The following is a 21,372-nucleotide window of genomic DNA, read 5'->3' on the forward strand; positions in this document are numbered from 1 at the left end:
CGTATTTCCTAGAAATAAATAAAGTAAACAGAAATTGTAAGTATGTTATCTTTAATATGTTAAAATCTAGACTAGTCAGCTGAAACAAACATAACAGTGATTGGATATTCCTTTAAATTATAACTGTTTAAATAAACTGACATAGCTGAATATGACATAAGTGACATATTTTTTATCATTAATAATCAATTGCATCATTAACACATGTAATGTGTATACAATTTCAAGAACACTTCCACGACCTTACAGACAAACACACACGTAACATAAAGCATCATGTTTATGCATATTATGCAAAATAAAAAGTTCTGACTTCATATATTAAACATAAACAATTTTAGCGTACATTCATATTACATTTAAGCTTTATAAATGAACTAGTATAGATGTGAGTCAGTAAGACACATGTACCCTAACTTACTGTTGCTCTACGTCATAATTCCATGTCGACAATGTAAAACAGAACAAGTCTGACCTTGACATTTCAGCTAGAGATCAGGTGTTGTGCATGTAAACTCAATATTGGGAATATTTGTGCTATGTACTGCTTTACTCCCTAGTTGGACGGCAGAGTTATGGACCGGACATGAAGATATTGAAAACCTTCGATTTCCTAATATCTTCATCAAATGGCTCTTTGCATCTAATGTCTGTTTGCTTGTCATATATGGGCTTCAAAGCAAGTATTCCAATTGCTAAAGAAGACTGCAAGACTACATTATTTGCCAAAGGGCCAAATAGGGTACCGGCATGGACTGACCCTTTTGCCAGTATTATACAGCTTATACACTTCTCCAGTAAAACAAGAAATCATCAGTTAAACCATGGATTGCTTACCAAAGTATGATTACTGAACTTTAAGAGCACAAAAGCAGAATTCATCAACCGGGTACATACATTGTATTAGTAGTGAAGCTTCCCAAAATGTTTCTTAATACTCTAGGAAGAGGTTGTTCAGAAAACACAAGCACAAGATATGTGCAAATTCTCTTAGGAGTGAAGCTTCCTAAGTATGAAGTTTCGCTAACTATCAGCCAAAGGTTGTTGAGAACAAGAGGGCCATAATGGCCCTTTATCGCTCACCTGTTAAAATTGCACTTGAGGACAAGAAGGTCCTCAGTAGAATATCAAAGTCCAAAGGACAGGAACCACAAAGAGAAGAAATTTAACCAAAAAGAAAAAAATATTCTTACAAGGTATAGATATGTCAAAATACACCTAAAAATTGGAGGTACCATCCATGTTGTACCACAGAAAAGTGGTCTCGGTTTTTCCCTACTGCCAATAATAAACAAGAGGACCATGATGGTCCTGAATCGCTCACCTCTTCCCACATGACCCAGTTTTGAGTATGACGTCGTTTTTTCTATTATTTGACATAGTGACCTAGTTTTTGAGCTCATGTGACCCAGTTTTGAACTTGACCTAGATATTATCAAGATAAAAATTCAGACCAATTTTCATGAAGATCCATTGAAAAATATGGTCTCAAGAGAGGTCACAAGGTTTTTCTATTATGTGACCTATTGACCTAGTTTTCGAAGGTACGTGACCCTGTTTTGAACTTTATCTAGATATCATCAAGGTGAACATTCTCACTAATTTTCATGAAGATCTCATGAAAAATATGGCCTCTAGAGAGGTCACAAGGTTTTTCTATTTTTATACCTACTGGCCTAGTTTTTGACCGCACGTGACCCAGTTTCGAAACTGACATAGATATCATCAAGATGAACATTCAGATCAATTTTCATGAAGATCCATTGAAAAATATGACCTCTAGAGAGGTCAAAAGATTTTAATAATTTTAGACCTACTGACCTAGTTTTTGACCGCAGTTGACCCAGATTCAAACTTGACCTAGATATCATCAAGATGAACATTCAGACTAACTTTCATACAGATCCCATGAAAAGTATGGCCTCTAGAGAGGTCACAAGGTTTTTTATTATTTGACCTACTGACCTAGTTTTTTATGGCACATGACCCAGTTTCAAACTTGACCTAGATATCATCAAGGTGAACATTCTGACCAATTTTTATGGAGATCCATTCACAAGTATGGCCTCTAGAGAGGTCACAAGGTTTTTCTATTTTTAGACCTACTGACCTAGTTTTTGACCGCACATGACCCTGTTTCGAATTTGACCTAGAATCATAAAGATAAAACATTCAGCCCAAACTTTCAACAGACCCATGAAAAATAGGCCTCTAGGAGGTCAAAAGGGGTTTTTCATTTTTTGACCTACGACCATTTTTGATGGCACGGACCCACTTTCAACTTGACCTAGAATCATAAAGGTGAACATTCTGACCAATTTTTCATGAAGATCTTGGAAAAAATGGCCTCTAGAGAGGTCACAAGGTTTTTTCCCTTTTTTTTAACCCTATTGACCTATTTTTTGACCGCAACGTGACCCATTTAAAACTTGACCAGATATCATCAAGATGAACATTCAGACAACTTTCATACAATCCCTGAAAAATATGGCCCTTTAGAGAGGTCACAAGGTTTTTCTATTATTTGACCTACGCCTAGTTTTTGAGGGCACTGACCCATTTTCGAATTGGCCAGAAACATCAAGGTGAACTTCTGACCAATTTTCATAAGATTTTGTGAAATAATGGCCTCTAGAGAGGCACAAGTTTTTTCTATTTTAGACCATGACCTAGTTTTGAAGGACGGACCCAGTTTCGAACTCGACCAGTATCATCAAGGAAATTTTTTGACCAATTTTCATAAAGACTTGTAAAAAAAGGGCCCTCTAGAGGGGTCACAATTTTTTTTCTATTTTAGCCCAACACCTAGTTTTGAGGGCCGTACCCATTTCAAATTTAACCTAGATACCATCAAGATGAACTTCGACCAACTTTCATAAAGACCCCCAAAAAAAAGTGACCCTGAGTGGTCAAAAGCAAAATTTTACGGACGGACGGACGACGCACCACCACGGACGGACGAGGGAAAACCGCGCGACACAAAACCCACCGTCACTTTGTGACGGTGACTAAAAGTTACAAAAAATAAGCTATTTATAAACGAAAAGGGGAAATAATAAAAAAAATAAATATTGTAAGTGAACAAAAGAGGATTGCCAAAAAAACTGTTGACATAATAAATTTTTGATCAGATCTTTATTAGTTAGGAACATACCCATTTTTTAATTTTAAAAAAAAAGGAGGTAATTACATAAAACCTCCATAATTTTTTTACCTTATTGTCTCTGCCAACTAAAAACAAAAATGAAATTTCAAAAAATCCTAAAGGACTTCTGATAAAATCCATTTTTATTTCAATCAGGGGAGGGAATCAAAAATAAAAAACTCTGGAAACCCACGAGGACGATTTTTTTTATGGGAAACCCCAAAATTTTTTTGTTGAAGATATTTTTGGGAATTTGACAAAAAAAACCTAAAAGAATCTCATATGGCTGCAAAAGCCAAAAAAGCCAAATTTTGGCTTTTTAAGGGCCATAACTCTGAACCCATGAAAGGGAACTGGCATTGAAGAAAGGGAACAAGATCTTGTGGGGATTAATTGTGTGCAAGTTTTTTTTAAAATCAAATCAAAATGAAGCTCATTTTGCAACAAGGGCAAATAGCTAAAATTTTGGCCCTTTCAGGGGCCCAAAATCTGAACCCATTTTGGGGTCTGGCCAGATCAAGAAGGAAACCCAAAATCTTATGGTGGGCACAATTTTGTGCAATTTTGATTAAATTCAAATCAAAATGAAGCTGCTCTTGTCAGACAAAAATCAAAAAAGCTAATTATGGCCCTTTTGGGCCATCACTCTGGAACCCAAATGGAATCTCCCATTTTAAGAAAGGACCAAGACTTTAAGGTGATACAAGTTGTGTGCAAGTTTGGGTTTAAAATTTAAACATAATAAGCTGCATTGTGAAGACAAGTCAAAAAGCAATTCTGGCCCTTTAAGGGGCCATAACCGGAACCCATAAAGGGAAACTCGCCAGTTTTTAAAAAAAGGAACCAAGATCTCGTGGGATACAAGTTTGTGCCCGTTTGGGAAAAATCAAATCAAATGAAGCTGCTATTGTGCAACAAGTCAAAATAGCTAATTTTGGGCCCCTTTCAGGGGCCTAACTCTGGAACCCATAATAGGTCTGGGCCTTCAAGAAGGAACCGGACCTTATGGGGTTCAAGGTGTGCAGTTTTGGGTTAAAAAAAAACAAAAAAGAAACCCCTATCGTCAGACAAGAATTGTTTACGGACCATGGACGGACGACGAACAAGATGATCCAAAAGCCACCTTGTCAATGTGACAGGGAGCTAAAAAAAGCAAAAGGATGGGAATGTATAATTTATATTAAAAATGAAAGGGCAATAACTCAGTAAAAATCAGCCAACAAGAGGATGAACAACAAAAATGCGCAACTCCTCCTGGAAGTGAAGTTTCCTATGAAATTTTGTTGAATTCCAGTCAGTGGTTGCTGAGAAATACCCTGGAGAAGAAATGGTGCTATATCATACCAGTGTTGAATAATCAGAGGTCAATTACTCAGTGAACAACAGCTGTCCGTAAGACAGCCAAGCTCGACAATTCGAAAAGGGACATAATTTGACCAAAATGCATATCAGAGTTATGGGACTTGATGCTATCAACTAGTTTTATAACCCCGAAGAAACATGTTAAGTTTCAATTCCATATCTGCATTGGTTTTGGAGATAGTAACTTGCATGTAAAACTTTAACCAGAATTTTTTAAGTCCAAAAGGGGGCATAATTTCCTCAAAATACATGTTAGAGTTATGAAACTTGACCCAGTGAGGTTGGTAATTGACCTAGAAAAAGAATAAATAAGTTTCAAAGCTATATGCCTTTTGGTAATAGCTGTATGTTCTTGCATGCAAAACTTTAACCAGGATTTTCTAAGTCCAAAAGGGGCATAATTTGCCCAAAATACATGTCAGAGTTATGGCACTTGATTCTATCAAATAGTTTTATAACCCCAAAGACACATGTGAAGTTTCAATTCCATATCTGCATTAGTTTTGGAGATAGTAGGTCAGAGTTATGGGACTTGATGCTATCAACTAGTTTTATAACCCCGAAGACACATGTGAAGTTTCAATTCAATATCTGCATTAGTTTTGGAGATAGTAACTTGCATGTAAAACTTTAACCAGAATTTTCTAAGTCCAAAAGGGGGCATAATTTCCTCAAAATACATGTTAGAGTTATGGAACTTGACCTAGTGAGGTTGGTAATTGACCTAGAAAAAGAATAAATAAGTTTCAAAGCTATATTATGCCTTTAAATGATAGCTGTATGCAAAAACTTAACCAAGGTGTGACCCCGACGCCGACGCCAGGGTGAGTAGAATAGCTAGACTATTCTTTGAATAGTCGAGCTAAAAATCAATTGACAACAACATGAATATGCACATTTCCTCCTAGGAATGAAGCTTCCTATGAAGTTTTCCTGAATTCCAGCCAATGGTTGTTGAGGAATACTCTGGACAAGAAATTGTGCTATATTAAACTAATGGTGAAAGGGCAAACACATAGTGAAAAATCTTCCAACTGGAACATGAAGAAAATATGTGCATTTCCTCTTAGGAGTGAAGATTCCTATGAAGTTTCGTTCAATTCCAGCGAATGGTTGCTAAAAAATACTCAGGACAACAAACAGACAAAGTGGCAACATACATGTAATATGCTTCCCCTTTTTGAAAGCATAATAATTAGACCTGAAGTCTGTATCCTTGTACATATCATAGATCACATGAAAGCCAAGCTATGAATCTCCCTGTACATGTAGTGTTCAACCTGGAGTTCAAAAGCAATCATTCCAGCTAAGCATAAACAATCCCTCCAACAATGAAATAATATGGTATTGTCTGTGTAAAAATAATATGGTATTGTCTGTGTTATGCAATTTTTGTGATACTCACAAGACCTGTCACTCACACAAGCCCTGGATGAGGAATATTCTGGTACAAAACTCACTTTCTGCTTTAAATATTAAATTCCTGCTTTAAAATTTACTAATTGCAAGATTTTTATGCCATTTGGCATGTTTCAGTGCCTTCTATAATTTCATAATATTAAACTGGTATGCACATTTTTGCATCTATCACAATGTAGTTTGTATTTCATTATTATAGCAAGAGGTTTCATTTTTAAGCAGAACACAAATGATTGACAGCAATAAGCTTGCTTCCTTCATGAACTTGTTGAGGTACAACTATACAGCACTACCGGAACTTGAAGCTAATGTCCGTCCAACACGTTTCACAAGAGGTCTATCATATACCCAATGCTCACCTTCTTCATGGAAATGCTGAAAAAAAAATATATATGTAATATATATATATCATATACTGATGAGGCAAGGTGTGACTAAATGTATATACTGGTCATAATACCTAAGTGTCAGAATTAATTACAAGTTGATGTCAATAAAAGACAGTGGCATCTTGTAAACAAAACTATACAGTGGCGGCTAACTACATATTCCTTCTCTTTGTACCTAATTGCAACATCATCAAGTAAAATACACCCAATTCATCAAATATCAGTAGTTTGTTTCATGCAACTACTGAATTTCCTTTCAACAATCTTGTTTTTAAAAGATTTGACAGTCAATATGTACTTGCTCTTTATCTCTTTCAGTAGATAAATCAGTACTCTCAAATTAAACACCCGAATGCAGACATGGGGTAATCATAATCACTGATTTAATTAAATCAGCAATTAGCAATATTTCATCTCATCAGGTGTAATCAGTAATCAGATTCTTTTAAGTAATCTAAATGAGCCGTGCCATGAGAAAACCAACATAGTGCGTTTGCGACCAGCATGGATCCAGACCAGCCTGCGCATCCGCGCAGTCTGGTCAGGCTCCATGCTGTTCGCTTTTAAAGCCTATTGGAATTGGAGAAACTGTTAGCGAACAGCATGGATCCTGACCAGACTGCGCGGATGCGCAGGCTGGTCTGGATCCATGCTGGTCGCAAACCCACTATGTTGGTTTTCTCATGGCACGGCTCAAATTAGATTAATCAATGATAAATTTGGCAGTAATCAGTCTGATTACAAATCTGATTATAATATAAAATTCACCGACAGCAATTATCATATCAGGTTTGTTTTTCTTTCTAATTAGGCACAGGTGCAATATGACAGCTTAGCACATCCCGAGGCTAAATGGATCACTCAGTCAACTCTTCTCATCCAATTAGTGTAATTCTCAATTTGTTCTGGTAAATTCTTGATGATAATTCATTTTAGTAAAATGTTAATTATCTCTGTAAAAACTGGCAATTTTTTGTACATTTTTTATATAATAATCTAGGACTAAACACAATCATCCGGTTTTATCCTGTTATGATATGATAAAATCAGTAACTATTTTCTTTAAGCGGTGTATCTAAATGAGGTATGGTCACTTTCACTAGTTTGACAATTTCCATTACTATAATAGTGTTTGCCTCTCTGCCTTCTGTGTTTAGTTTTTTCCAATTACCAGAAAAAATTTAGTTTAACCTTTAGCCAGCTGGAGGCAAGTGATTCTGCCTCTGCGACCAGTGCAGACCAAGACCAGCCTGCTGGCGGCAAGTGATTCTGCCTCTGCGACCAGTGCAGACCAAGACCAGCCTGCACTGTTTCAGTCAGTAAATTTTCATTGAACACCCCTTTGAATAATAAATGGTACTGCCCAAATTGAATGATGGACCAGTCCATTTTAGAAAGGTTAATTGTCTTGTTATGAATGGGATTATTACATTTACTTAGAACAGCTTGTCTGATTTTTCAGTGATTATGCATCTTAACTTCTATATATCATTGCAAAACGTACACTTACTTAAATTAATCTGCTTTTTAAATGTATATGACCAATTGAAGTTCAATGTTTGTCCATGTTCTTTGACAATGTTTTGACAGAGCAATCTGACTAAAGTGCTTGATCTTCTAAACGAAGATCTGAGAACGACCCATTCACATTCGTCTTCTGTATATTTTGGATTTCCATTATTGCTATTTTTATGTTACCCAATCAGACGACTTGTTCGATTGTCAAAGAGTAAGAAAAATATGCAGTTATTCCAGGACTCGAACCCGGGACCCCTCACTTACAAAGCAAGTGGCCTACCGACTGAGCTAACCGGCTATTTGATACATTACGACATAAGAATTGTAAATATCAAAAGTCAATGCTACAGGTAGATTTGCAAGATGTTGTAAGCTAGGCTCTGATTAGCTAGTGAAAGGGCCGTCAGAACGAGGCAATGAATAGGTCGTTTTCAGATCCTATGCGTAGCGTAATAGGAGATGTACTTTAGTCAGATTGTTGACAGAGTTGGGTGACACGGCCATCATATGTATTAATTATAAGTCAATATTCAAAATTCATTCATGAAATTAGTAATCACAAAATTTAATGTGATCATGATTACTGATGTCAAGTAGTCAGTAATTCAATTAAGAGCTTTGTGAAATATTGTAATCAGTAATATAATTTAATCAGACTAATTATCAATTAATCAATTAAAACTGCCAAGTAATCAACCAATGTCAGCCTGAATGCATTAAAGTCCCAATGCTATTGTTTGAAGGTTTTTAATTAAAAAAAACAACAACTGTACAGCAGCAGTTAATAACACTCCAACAATTAACAAAGCAACCTGCCTGTTGATTTTTATGACCAGAAATGAAGTATTCAAATGCTCCCTCCTACGCCAATTTTCTGAATGTCTTGCATAGACCGCAACACTGACGGCTGTATCAGGAGAATTAGTAATACTGACATTTTTTGCATGTATGTGCTGAAGGTTTGTAACGTATGTGTTATGATTTCTTATATCAAAAGTGAAAAAGAGCAAGAATAAACTAATACACAAGTCAGTATTATGATAATGTAATTATAATTCATGTTTCTGCCTTATAATAAGTATACTTCAGCAGTTAAAGAATAAGAACAAGCAAAAACATTTAGATTTGTACGTTATTTATCTTTACTACTATTATAATCATTCAGAGTAAAAGTATTATGCCATAGATTATACTACACACAACTGATGAAAAAGACAATAAGATAGTTGAAGTATATGCTTATTCAGGCTTTCCAGCCAAATTATTTTACCTAACTATTAGAAGCTATTGGCATGCACAGGATATGGTACCATCCAAGTCATATATTTCATCTGACATTGCTTTCTGTTTAAGATATGATAGCAGAGTAATTCCATTTTATTATGTCTTACTTTTTAAACTTGATTCTTCATTCTAAAAGCAATGTTTATCAAATAAGGTACTCTTCTTTACTGTCAATTTCGACTATTTCAAGGGCAATAACTCCACAGCAACAAAAACTATCTGGCTTACAAGAGCTGTCACTAATAGTGACAAATGTCCCTTCATCGATGGCAGAGTTATGGACCGGACAAGAAACAGATCATGTTAACCTTTAACCTCCAAGTGTGAACTTGACTTTAGAGCTAAGGGTCTGGGTCTTGCACATGACATGTCGTCTCATTATGGGGAACATTTATGCCAAGTTATTTAAAAATCCCTAGATGTATGGTAGAGTTATGAACTGGACACGAAACAGACCCTGTTAACCTTTGACTTCTAAGTCTGACCTTGACCGGACTATCTCTAAAAGAGGCCATGCAAAACCATTCTAGAGGTCAATACAAGGATACTACAGAATAAGTATGGTGAATATGGTTCCTGAGAAAAATTGTTCAACTGTTTTTTTCTATTTCTAACTCTAGTAGCCCCTAAAAGCAGCTAAACAGAACCATTTACAAAACAAGAGGGCCATGAAGGCCCTGTATCGCTCACCTGACCTATTGACCTAAAGATCATCAAAATTAACATTCTGACAAAGTTTCATTAAGATATGGTCATAAATGTTTCTCTAAAGTGTTAACTAGCTTTTCCTCTGATTTCACCCGGTGACCTAGTTTTTGACCCCACATGACCCAGATTCGAAATTGACCTAAAGATCATCAAGCTTAACATTCTGACTAAGTTTCATGAAGATAAAGTTATAAATGTGGCCTCTAGAGTGTTAACAAGCTTTTCCTTTGATTTGACCTAGTAACCTAGTTTTTGACCTCACCTGACCCAGATTAAAACTTGACTTATAGATCATCAAGATTAACATTCTGACCAAGTTTCATTAAGGTATGGTCATACATGTGGCCTCTACAGTTTTAACTAGCTTTTCCTTTGATTTGACCTGGTGACCTAGTTTTTTATCCTACATGACACAGATTCAAACTGGACCTTGAGACCATCAAGATAAACATTCTTACCAAGATTCATAAGATACAGTCATAAATGTGGCCTCTACAGTGTTGATTAGGCCAAAACTGTGCCCTCTAGAGTGTCAACAAGCTTTTCCTTTGATTTGACCTGGTGACCTAGTTTCTGACCCCAGATGACCCAAAATTGAACTTGTTCAAGATTTAATTGTGAGTAACATTCTGAACAAGTTTCATTAAAATTGGGCTAAAATTGTGACCTCTAGAGTGTTAACAAACCTTTCCTTTGATTTGACCTGGTGACCTAGTTTTTGACCCCAGATGACCCAATATCAAAATCCTCCAAGATTTAATTGAGAATAACATTCTGACCAAGTTTCAATAAGATTAGGTCAAAATTGTGACCTCTAGAGTGTTAACAAGCTTTTCCTTTGATTTGACCTGGTGACCTAGTTTTTGATCCCAGATGATCTAATATCAAACTCGTCCAAGATTTTATTGAGGGTAACATTCTGACCAAGTTTCATTAAGACTGCGCCAAAATTGTGACCTCTAGAGTGTTAACAGTCAAATTGTTGACGACGGACGGATGACGGACGGCGGACACAGGGCGATCACAAAATCTCACCTTTGAGCACTTTGTGTTCAGGTGAGCTTAAAACTAAGAAGTCTCTAAAAGGATGCTACAGACCAAGTTCTATTATACCAGATTAATATAGTGTCTTTTTCATGCCAAACACTTTAAGAGGGACTTTTCATACAAATACAGTCACACAGGGCACCAAAGTCATCCTCTGCAAGTACAGTCACTGTGTGATCTGAAGGGACAGATACAGTAAGCCCCGAGAAGACAGATAGAGAAATCTTTCAGATTTGGGGAAGTCTGGCTAAGTTAGCCAAACTCTTTGCAAACAGTCTTGTCCTTTAACATGCCCAGTGTGTAGGACCGAAACAGACATAGCCATCTTTCCTGAGAAGAACCTGTACTGGCTTCTTAGTTAGTTGAGAGACGCACAAAAGCATCACAGTACCTGAAACAAGAATTAGAACCTCGGACCTCTGGACGGGCAGTCAAGCATGTTATCTTTTTTTTGTGAAGATCCATCAAATGGTTCATGAGAAGCAGTTGTTTAATTTTTCTTTTTTTTTTGTTTAGCTCTGTCAGCCCATAAAAGGAATCAAGAAAAAATGTTTGAAACAATCAGAGAGGACCTTGCCAGGGTGCTGCAGACCAAGTTTGGTGTAACTCAAACTCATATCCTCTTCTTCCATATTCCTTTGCACTTCTTACTTAGCTATCCAGGCAGACATTATGATGGAAGAAGACTACATACATACCTTAGTTTCCACTTTGAGACCCTTTTCCTTACGTTCCTTAGCCTCCTCACGTTGACGCTGTTCAAGCTTTTGTTTATATTCTGTGGCTTTTTCCACATTACCCAATGTGAGGTTAGAAGTGACATCTTGCCATAACCTGTAAAAGTTGATATATTAATTGACTTTCAAAATTACAATACTACAGTATGAAACAACATCCATCAGAGCAGCATACTCAACTATTCAGAAACTTATACGGAGATATTATTATTATAAGGTATAAGTATGAGTAATGTATTGGCATTCATTACTTGAATCTGAAACATCTGCATGTGACAAAGTCATTACACAGCCTGACCCACAGGCTTCCACGTATTGAGTGTCAAGCAGCCACCACTACTAAATTAAAACAAGAGCCTTTTTTCAAACACATATGCCTCCCATGACAGCCTGAAGCAAGTGGGTATGTAATTTTGCATGCAATGACCTTTGATCATATAACCTAATAACACCTGAGGTCATCAACTGACTACAGGCAACAATCTTAAAATACTGACAATTAAAGTCTTGTTCAATTACTGAGCGGACTGTTTCAATTCTAGAGGTCACTGTGACCTTGACCTTATGCCTATTGACCCATAAAACAAAAGGAGTCATCTACTGACCATGGGAAATCAGCCTAAAAGTTTCTATTGACCATGGGAAATCAGCCAGAAAGTTTGAAGGTCAAGGCTGTTTTTAGTTACTTAACATCTGCCAATGATTCATGACATGAAGTAGTAATAAATATAACAAGAGCTGTCACAAGACAGCACACAAGAGAGCATGTTTGACTACTTAAGTGTGAAGTTCTAACATAGTCTCTGCAATAGTCAATACATTGTACATTGTGTATTGTACTCTATGTAAAACTTTGACAAAAATTTGTAAGTTAAAAAGGCGGCATAACACTTAAAATATGAGTACAGTTACCAATCTTGTCACACTAATATATATTTTCACTACAAGCAAGTACAGCAAGCTCCGACTGAATATCTTAAGAAATAGGACTTTATTAGACTGAGGACTTTACTGGCCCTTAAAAAACTTTTACAAAAAATTATAAGTTAACAAGGGGTGTAAGTCTGGAAAAACTCAGACAGAATTACATATATTGTCGCACTAAGGTATATTGTCACTATGAGCAAGTACAGCAAACTTAGATTAAATATCTAAAGTAAAAAGAAGATATTGGTCTTCATAATGAATTTTCAACCAACCAACATGAATGCCAAAGCCATGGCAAGTGAAACAGTCCTCCTTATTCTTCCAATAGTCAAACTAAAATGTTGACAATAGTTACTGTTGCATTCACCTATACATAATAACTCACCCTGAACCCTTTCATTTAGATAAAATTACACACTTTACCTCCTTGATTCAAATTCATCCTGACTATCCCTTGGTTTAACTTGTTTCTTGAGAATTGGAAGTTTCTTTGTGTCAACAAATGCCTCATTCATCTATAACATTAATAAAAAGAAAAATTACATATGAGCTGTGACATGAGAAAACCAACATAGTGGCTTTCCGACCAGCATAGATCCAGAACAGCCTACGCATCCACGCAGTCTGGTCAGGATCCATGCTGTTCGCTAACAGTTTCTCTAACTGCAATAGGCTTTAAAAGTGAACAGCACGGATCCTGACCAGACTGCGCAGATGCTGGTCACGAAGCCACTATGTTGGTTTTCTCATGGCGCATGTAGTTACAATAGGACCTAGGACGTTCAAAAACAATGTTATTTTCAATTTTACTTAAACTAAAGATATATAATGATAATAATAGGAGTAGAAGTGTATGTAATAAAAAGATTACTAGTTTTGCATCAAGAAATATACATTCTTATTTTTCTAAATAAAACAGAGTCCATCTTTTAAACACTAAAACATAAAGTCAGATGTCTACTGATATTGATATTCATTCAGACACTTTAACCATTCAACTACTTTTATCTTTAACTCACATCGAGATTCGAATTGCTCAATATCAAATATAATGTATCCAATATGGATATATATTGGAAAGTCACACGGTACTAATGCAAATCACTGATTGAATGAGAAAAATAGGCATAGAATACTAACATACATTATACAGTATAAGGCTAACAACCCCTGGCTGCCATTTTATAAAACCATTGAAACTTTTCTAGAATATATTTGATGTATTTGAATATAATCTATGTTGAACCTACCCCTGTTGCATATTTGGCCCAAACAGTACCATTCCATTCACCTTCCAGAACACAAAATGGTTTCTTCTCATTAGGGGCATATATATTACCAGCAATTCGGTGTTTTTTACCACCATAAAAAGGCTTGGTTAAAAAGTCTACTGTAGCATTATATCCTGTTTTGGCACATGAGACAGTAATATTTCCACCTAGCTCAACCCAGGGCACTGTTAAAATTGACCTGAAAACATAACAATTTAATCTACTAATTTACAATTCAATGAATTTTCTTCTGTTCTGAAATACATATTCTAATATGACTAGCAATGCTTCAATCATCACAACAATATTATGTTGACATCATGTTGATGTGATATTTAGCACCATGTTTGCATCTAGAAATAATGCTTTCAAATTTGATCAAATATTTTACTTAATAGCAATTTGTAAAATGAAACATCACATTGCACAACTGTCTTGATTAATTTACGCACATACTAAGTTGGTTATTCACTTTGTAGAATAATTCACCATCATTTTCGCTGAAATTGATCTCTTCTGCAAAACTTATTACCATTCCCGGTCCTGGCGTCTATAAACAAGAGCACCGCCTTGCGGGTGCTGACGCTCATCTGATTTTTTTTGTATAATAGAAATATTGTCCTACCCATGATTTTCTAAGTCTAAAAAGGGCCATCACTCTTGCAAAAAGCAGGATAGAGTTATGTTTCTTGATGTACAGTGTCCACTTATGATGGTGAAAAACTGTTGCAAGTTTTAAAGCAATAGCTTTGATAGTTTATGAGAAAAGTTGACTTAAACATAATATTCAACCAAGAAAATGATTTTTCTAAGTCCAAAAGGGGCAATAATTATTGCAAAAAGCAAGATGGAGTTATGTTGCTTGCTGTACAGGGTCAGCTTATGATGGTGAACAAGAGTTGCAAGTTTTAAAGCAATAGCTTTGATAGTTTAAGAGAAAAAGTTGACCTAAACATAAAACTTAACCAAGAAATCTGATATTTTCTAAGTCCAAAAGGGGAAATAAATCTTGCAAAAAGCAGGATGGAGTTATGTTTCTTGCTGTACAGGGTCAGCTTATGATGGTGAACAAGTGTTGCAAGTTTTAAAGGAATAGCTTTGATAGTTTAGGATAAAAGCTGACCTAAACATAAAACTTAACCAAGAAAACTGATTTTCTAAGTCCAAAAGGGGCAATAATTCTTGCAAAAAGCAAGATGGAGTTATGTTTCTTGATGTACAGGGTCTGCTTATGATGGTGAACAAGTATTCCAAGTTTCAAAGCAAAAGCTTTGATAGTTTAGGAGAAAAGTTGACCTAAACATAAAACTTAACCAAGAAATCTGATATTTTTCTAAGTACAAAAGGGGCCATAAATCTTGCAAAAAGCAAGATGGAGTTATGTTTCTTGCTATACAGGTCAGCTTATGATGGTGAACAAGTATTCCAAGTTTCAAAGCAATAGCTTTGATAGTTTAGGAGAAAAGCTGACCTAAACATAAAACTTAACCAGGCAACGCCGACGCAGACGCCGACGCCGACGCCGACGCCGACAACCGCTCAAGTGATGACAATAACTCATCATTTTTTTTCAAAAAATCAGATGAGCTAAAAAAGGAGCTTGATGACCTACCATTTGGTGCCATGCATGCGCGAAGAAACAGTTCTATCATTCTGATCTAAATTTTACAACAAAAGACATATTAGAATCGAAATAATTTATAGCAAAACCGTGTTTTAACACTATTTATACACCCTGGCCATTATATGTTGGGCGTAATAATTTCACAAGGGCACAACGTATAACAGCCCATCTTGCAAAAATAGTGTTAAAACACGACTTTGCTATAAATTAATTCTTTAGTAAAATACAAGTGTATGAAGGTCTTCATCCCCCATATACTTTATACATGACTGTGTTTCATTTCACTTACAGTATGCATCAGTGCATGCAGCCTCCACACACTATATACACGAATATTTATTTCATACTCAAATACAAAACCACCATTAATTTCTTACAATAATTATGTGACACATTTTGCATCCCATCACACGCATTTCTTATGAATATGAGTTATATATTTCTGTTGTTAGGACAGGATGAAACAAATAGAACACACTAAAGTTAGTTGACTATTACACTTTAAAACAGTAACTGACTCACCTTCCATATCCATTAGGAAATGTAATGATATATTCTTCATCCCAATCTAATAAAGATATCACAGCTTGACCTATCATATGTACACCTATAGAAAGTCCCAGAAACTTTGACTTTGTCCATATATAACCATCTAGTGTTATACGTTTGTTTGCATGTTCTGCGTAGAATGCTGATACTGTAAAAGATGTAAACACAGTCATTTCTTGATTTATTGATTGGTTTCTGCATACTGTACATCTACACAACCTGCGCAAGATAATCTACCATATACTATATCATTACTGTCTGCTGACTTTTACACACCATTATGTTTGTTTATACTGTACAATGTTTGTATATACTGTTCTGACAAATATTGCAATCAGACAATATAACAAGACTGAACAAGGGCTCAGCCTAATGGGGCATAGTACTCCCAATTGCAAGCTGAATGGGACAGGGCAGTAAAAATGGGCATTAAAACAGCAATTACTATAGAGATGTGTGTGTGTTTGGGAAGCGGGGAGATGGGGAAGTGGAGAGAAGAGGCATCTAAAAAATATTCAGAAACTGCAGCAGGTAAAAATATGTGTGTTAGTGGGGAGGTGGGTTGGGAAGCAAGATATGGGTGAGGGGTACTGAAATGCAATATCATGAACTGAACTGGAAGTAAACAAACAACAAGAGGACCATGATGGTCCTGAATCGCTCACCTCTTCCCACATGACCAAGTTTTGAGTATGACGTCGTTTTTTCTATTATTTGACATAGTGACCTAGTTTTTGAGCTCATGTGACCCAGTTTTGAACTTGACCTAGATATTATCAAGATAAAAATTCTGACCAATTTTCATGAAGATCCATTGAAAAATATGGTCTCTAGAGAGGTCACAAGGTTTTTCTATTATTTGACCTATTGACCTAGTTTTCGAAGGTACGTGACCCTGTTTTGAATTTTAACTAGATATCATCAAGGTGAACATTCTCACTAATTTTCATGAAGATCTCATGAAAAATATGGCCTCTAGAGAGGTCACAAGGTTTTTTTATTTTTATACCTACTGGCCTAGTTTTTGACCGCACATGACCCAGTTTCGAAACTGACCTAGATATCATCAAGATGAACATTCAGATCAATTTTCATGAAGATCCATTGAAAAATATGGCCTCTAGAGAGGTCAAAAGATTTTTCTAATTTTAGACCTACTGACCTAGTTTTTGACCGCAGTTGACCCAGTTTCAAACTTGACCTAGATATCATCAAGATGAACATTCAGACCAACTTTCATACAGATCCAATGAAAAGTATGGCCTCTAGAGAGGTCACAAGGTTTTTTTATTATTTGACCTACTGACCTAGTTTTTGACGGCACGTGACCCAGTTTCAAACTTGACCTAGATATCATCAAGGTGAACATTCTTACCAATTTTCATGAAGATCCATTCAAGGGTATGGCCTCTAGAGAGGTCACAAGGTTTTTCTATTTTTAGACCTACTGACCTAGTTTTTGACCGCACATGACTCTGTTTCGAACTTGACCTAGATATCATCAAGATAAGCATTCAGACCAACTTTCATACAGATCCCATGAAAAATATGGCCTCTAGAGAGGTCACAAGGTTTTTCTATTATTTGACCTACTGACCTAGTTTTTAAAGGCACGTGACCCACTTTCGAACTTGACCTAGATATCATCAAGGTGAACATTCTGACCAATTTTCATGAAGATCTCATGAAATATTTGGCCTCTAGAGAGGTCACAAGGTTTTTCTATTATTTGACCTACTGACCTAGTTTTTGACCGCACGTGACCCAGTTTCGAACTTGACCTAGATATCATCAAGATGAACATTCAGACTAACTTTCATACAGATCCCATGAAAAATATGGCCTTTAGAGAGGTCACAAGGTTTTTCTATTATTTGACCTACTGACCTAGTTTTGAAGGCACGTGCCCCAGTTTCGAACTTGACCTAGATATCATCAAGATGAACATTCAGACCAACTTTAAATACAGATCCCATGAAAAATATGGCCTTTAGAGAGGTCACAAGGTTTTTCTATTATTTGACCTACTGACCTAGTTTTTGACGGCACGTGACCCAGTTTCGAACTTGACCTAGATATCATCAAGGTGAACATTCTGACCAATTTTCATGAAGATCTTTGAAATATATGGCCTCTAGAGAGGTCACAAGGTTTTTCTATTTTTAGACCTACTGACCTAGTTTTTGATGGCACGTGACCCAGTTTCCAACTTGACCTAGATATCATCAAGGTGAACATTCTGACCAATTTTCATGAAGATCTTGTGAAATATATGGCCTCTAGAGAGGTCACAAGGTTTTTCTATTTTTAGACCTACTGACCTAGTTTTTGACGGCACGTGACCCAGTTTCGAACTTGACCTAGATATCATCAAGATGAACATTCTGACCAACTTTCATAAAGATCCCATGAAAAATGTGACCTCTAGAGTGGTCACAAGCAAAAGTTTACGGACGCACGGACGCACGCACGCACGCACGCACGCACGCACGGACGACGGACGCTGCGCGATCACAAAAGCTCACCTTGTCACTTTGTGACAGGTGAGCTAAAAACCATCAGGGTGACCTTTGACCTGTGTACTACTGACCCAAAAATCGATAGGGATCTTCCTTGAGTGGTCCTTTGTCCCTGTGTAGTTTAAAAGCAAAAACAGTTGTAAATTATAATGTAAAATCTGGAAACCACTTTCAGTCTAAAGATTTACTAAGCAGATTATGGTAGACATACTAGGTATATGATAAAACTTACTAGGTGGACAATGGCAGATTTACTTGGTGGAGGACTATAGAGTCACAAAATGGATGTTGTTAATCTTACCTGGTGGATGAGAAACTTACAAATTGATGGTGGCAAGCTTACTTGGAAGATGAGAATCTTACATTTAGAGAATTTAGATTTACTAGATGGATGACATGCTTACTAGGTGGATGGTGTCAGAGTTACTTTGCTGTTGATGGAACATGATGTGGATGATCACAGGCTTACTATGTGGATGATTGTGTAAAAGGTGGATGTAATAAACTTACTAGGAGGATGGTGTGAGACTTGCTCTGCTATAAAGCTGAGGTTATTGCTGCTTGCCCAAGGTATTGGTCCGTCCTCAACCAACTCCTGTAATAAAATATTTACTGTATTACACTGTTACAGTGGGTTTATTCATCTTAAGATTTCACACAAACATTAATCTAATAATCATACTGAAATGTAATCCTTTACAAAATAAATTTCTAAATTCAAAAAGGTAAAAGCAGAAAATGCCAAAATTCTAATTCTTAGAGCAATGGAAATACATGCGATGCTTTCCTTATTGACAAAGCATGCAGCATGCAAGTATCTACTTATTATACATGTTTTCAGTTATTGGCATAGGAAACTGTAAGTTGCCAATCATTAACAATGTAAGTAAGGGTGGAGAATATCTTCTATGTATATACCCAATGTACAGTCTATTTACTACACACACGATGAATATCCCAATGTAAAGTCTATTTACTACACACGCGATGAATATCCCAATGTACCGTCTATTTACTACATACATGATGAATATCCCAATGTACCATCTATTTACTACACACACGATGAATATCCCAATGTACAGTCTATTTACTACACACATGATGAATATATCCCAATGTACTGTCTATTTACTACATACACGATGAATATCCCAATGTACAGTCTATTTACTACACACATGATGAATATATCCCAATGTACTGTCTATTTACTACACACATGATGAATATATCCCAATGTACCGTCTATTTACTACACACACGATGAATATCTCAATGTACCATCTATTTACTACACACATGATGAATATATCCCAATGTACAGTCTATTTACTACACACATGATGAATATCCCAATGTACAGTCTATTTACTACACACATGATGAATATCCCAATGTACCATCTATTTACTACACACATGATGAATATATCCCAATGTACAGTCTATTTACTACACACACGATGAATATATCCCAATGTACCGTCTATTTACTACACACACAATGAATATCTCAATGTACCATCTATTTACTACACACATGATGAATATATCCCAATGTACAGTCTATTTACTACACACATGATGAATATCCCAATGTACAGTCTATTTACTACACACACGATGTACAGTCTATTTACTACACACACGATGAATATCCCAATGTACCATCTATTTACTACACACATGATGAATATATCCCAATGTACCGTCTATTTACTACACACACGATGAATATATCCCAATGTACAGTCTATTTACTATACACACGATAAATATATCCCAATGTACAGTCTATTTACTACACACACCATGAATATATCCTAATGTACAGTCTATTTACTACACACATGATGAATATCCTAATGTACCGTCTATTTACTACACACACCATGAATATATCCTAATGTACAGTCTATTTATTACACACACGATGAATATATCCCAATGTACTGTCTATTTACTACACACACGATGAATATATCCCAATGTACAGTCTATTTACTACACACACGATGAATATCCCAATGTACCGTCTATTTACTACACACACGATGAATATATCCCAATGTACCATCTATTTACTACACACATGATGAATATATCCTAATGTACAGTCTATTTACTACACACATGATGAATATATCCCAATGTACAGTCTATTTACTACACACATGACGAATATCCTAATGTACAGTCTATTTACTACACACATGATGAATATATCCCAATGTACAGTCTATTTACTACACACATGATGAATATCCCAATGTACAGTCTATTTACTACAAACATGATGAATATCCCAATGTACAGTCTATTAACTACACACATGATGAATATCCCAATGTACAGTCTATTTACTACACACACGATGAATAACCCAATGCACAGTCTATTTACTACACACACATGAAGAATATATCCCAATGTACAGTCTATTTACTACACACATGAAAAATATATCCCAATGTACCGTCTATTTACTACACACATGATGAATATATCCCAATGTACAGTCTATTTACTACACACATGATGAATATATCCCAATGTACAGTCTATTTACTACACACATGATGAATATATCCCAATGTAAAATATATCCCAATGTACAGTCTATTTACTACACACATGATGAATATATCCCAATGTACCGTCTATTTACTACACACATGATGAATATATCCCAATGTACAGTCTATTTACTACACACATGATGAATATATCCCAATGTACAGTCTATTTACTACACACACGATGAATATATCCCAATGTACAGTCTATTTACTACACACATGATGAATATATCCCAATGTACTGTCTATTTACTACACACATGATGAACATACCCCAATGTACAGTCTATTT

The 21,372-nt window shown here is 35.9% G+C and overlaps 1 protein-coding gene across 2 annotated transcripts in view; it reads right to left on the minus strand.

Annotated features, from left to right (window-relative positions):
* Positions 1-5,037: 5,037 nt before the first annotated feature.
* LOC123525338 (oxysterol-binding protein-related protein 9-like) overlaps positions 5,038-21,372 on the minus strand; it is a 39,686-nt gene continuing 23,351 nt past the window's right edge. For both annotated transcript variants that reach the window (XM_045304305.2, XM_053537945.1), the window contains exons 13-18: positions 19,010-19,094; positions 15,954-16,128; positions 13,787-14,006; positions 12,960-13,051; positions 11,571-11,706; positions 5,038-6,301 (exon numbers count right to left, since the gene is read on the minus strand). In XM_045304305.2, the coding sequence (XP_045160240.2) occupies positions 6,206-6,301; positions 11,571-11,706; positions 12,960-13,051; positions 13,787-14,006; positions 15,954-16,128; positions 19,010-19,094 (804 nt within the window). In that variant the 3' untranslated portion in view covers positions 5,038-6,205. The remainder of the gene's footprint in view (positions 6,302-11,570; positions 11,707-12,959; positions 13,052-13,786; positions 14,007-15,953; positions 16,129-19,009; positions 19,095-21,372) is intronic.

Source organism: Mercenaria mercenaria, chromosome 3, assembly GCF_021730395.1.
Source record: "Mercenaria mercenaria strain notata chromosome 3, MADL_Memer_1, whole genome shotgun sequence".
Classification (NCBI taxonomy): Eukaryota; Metazoa; Mollusca; class Bivalvia; order Venerida; family Veneridae; genus Mercenaria; species Mercenaria mercenaria.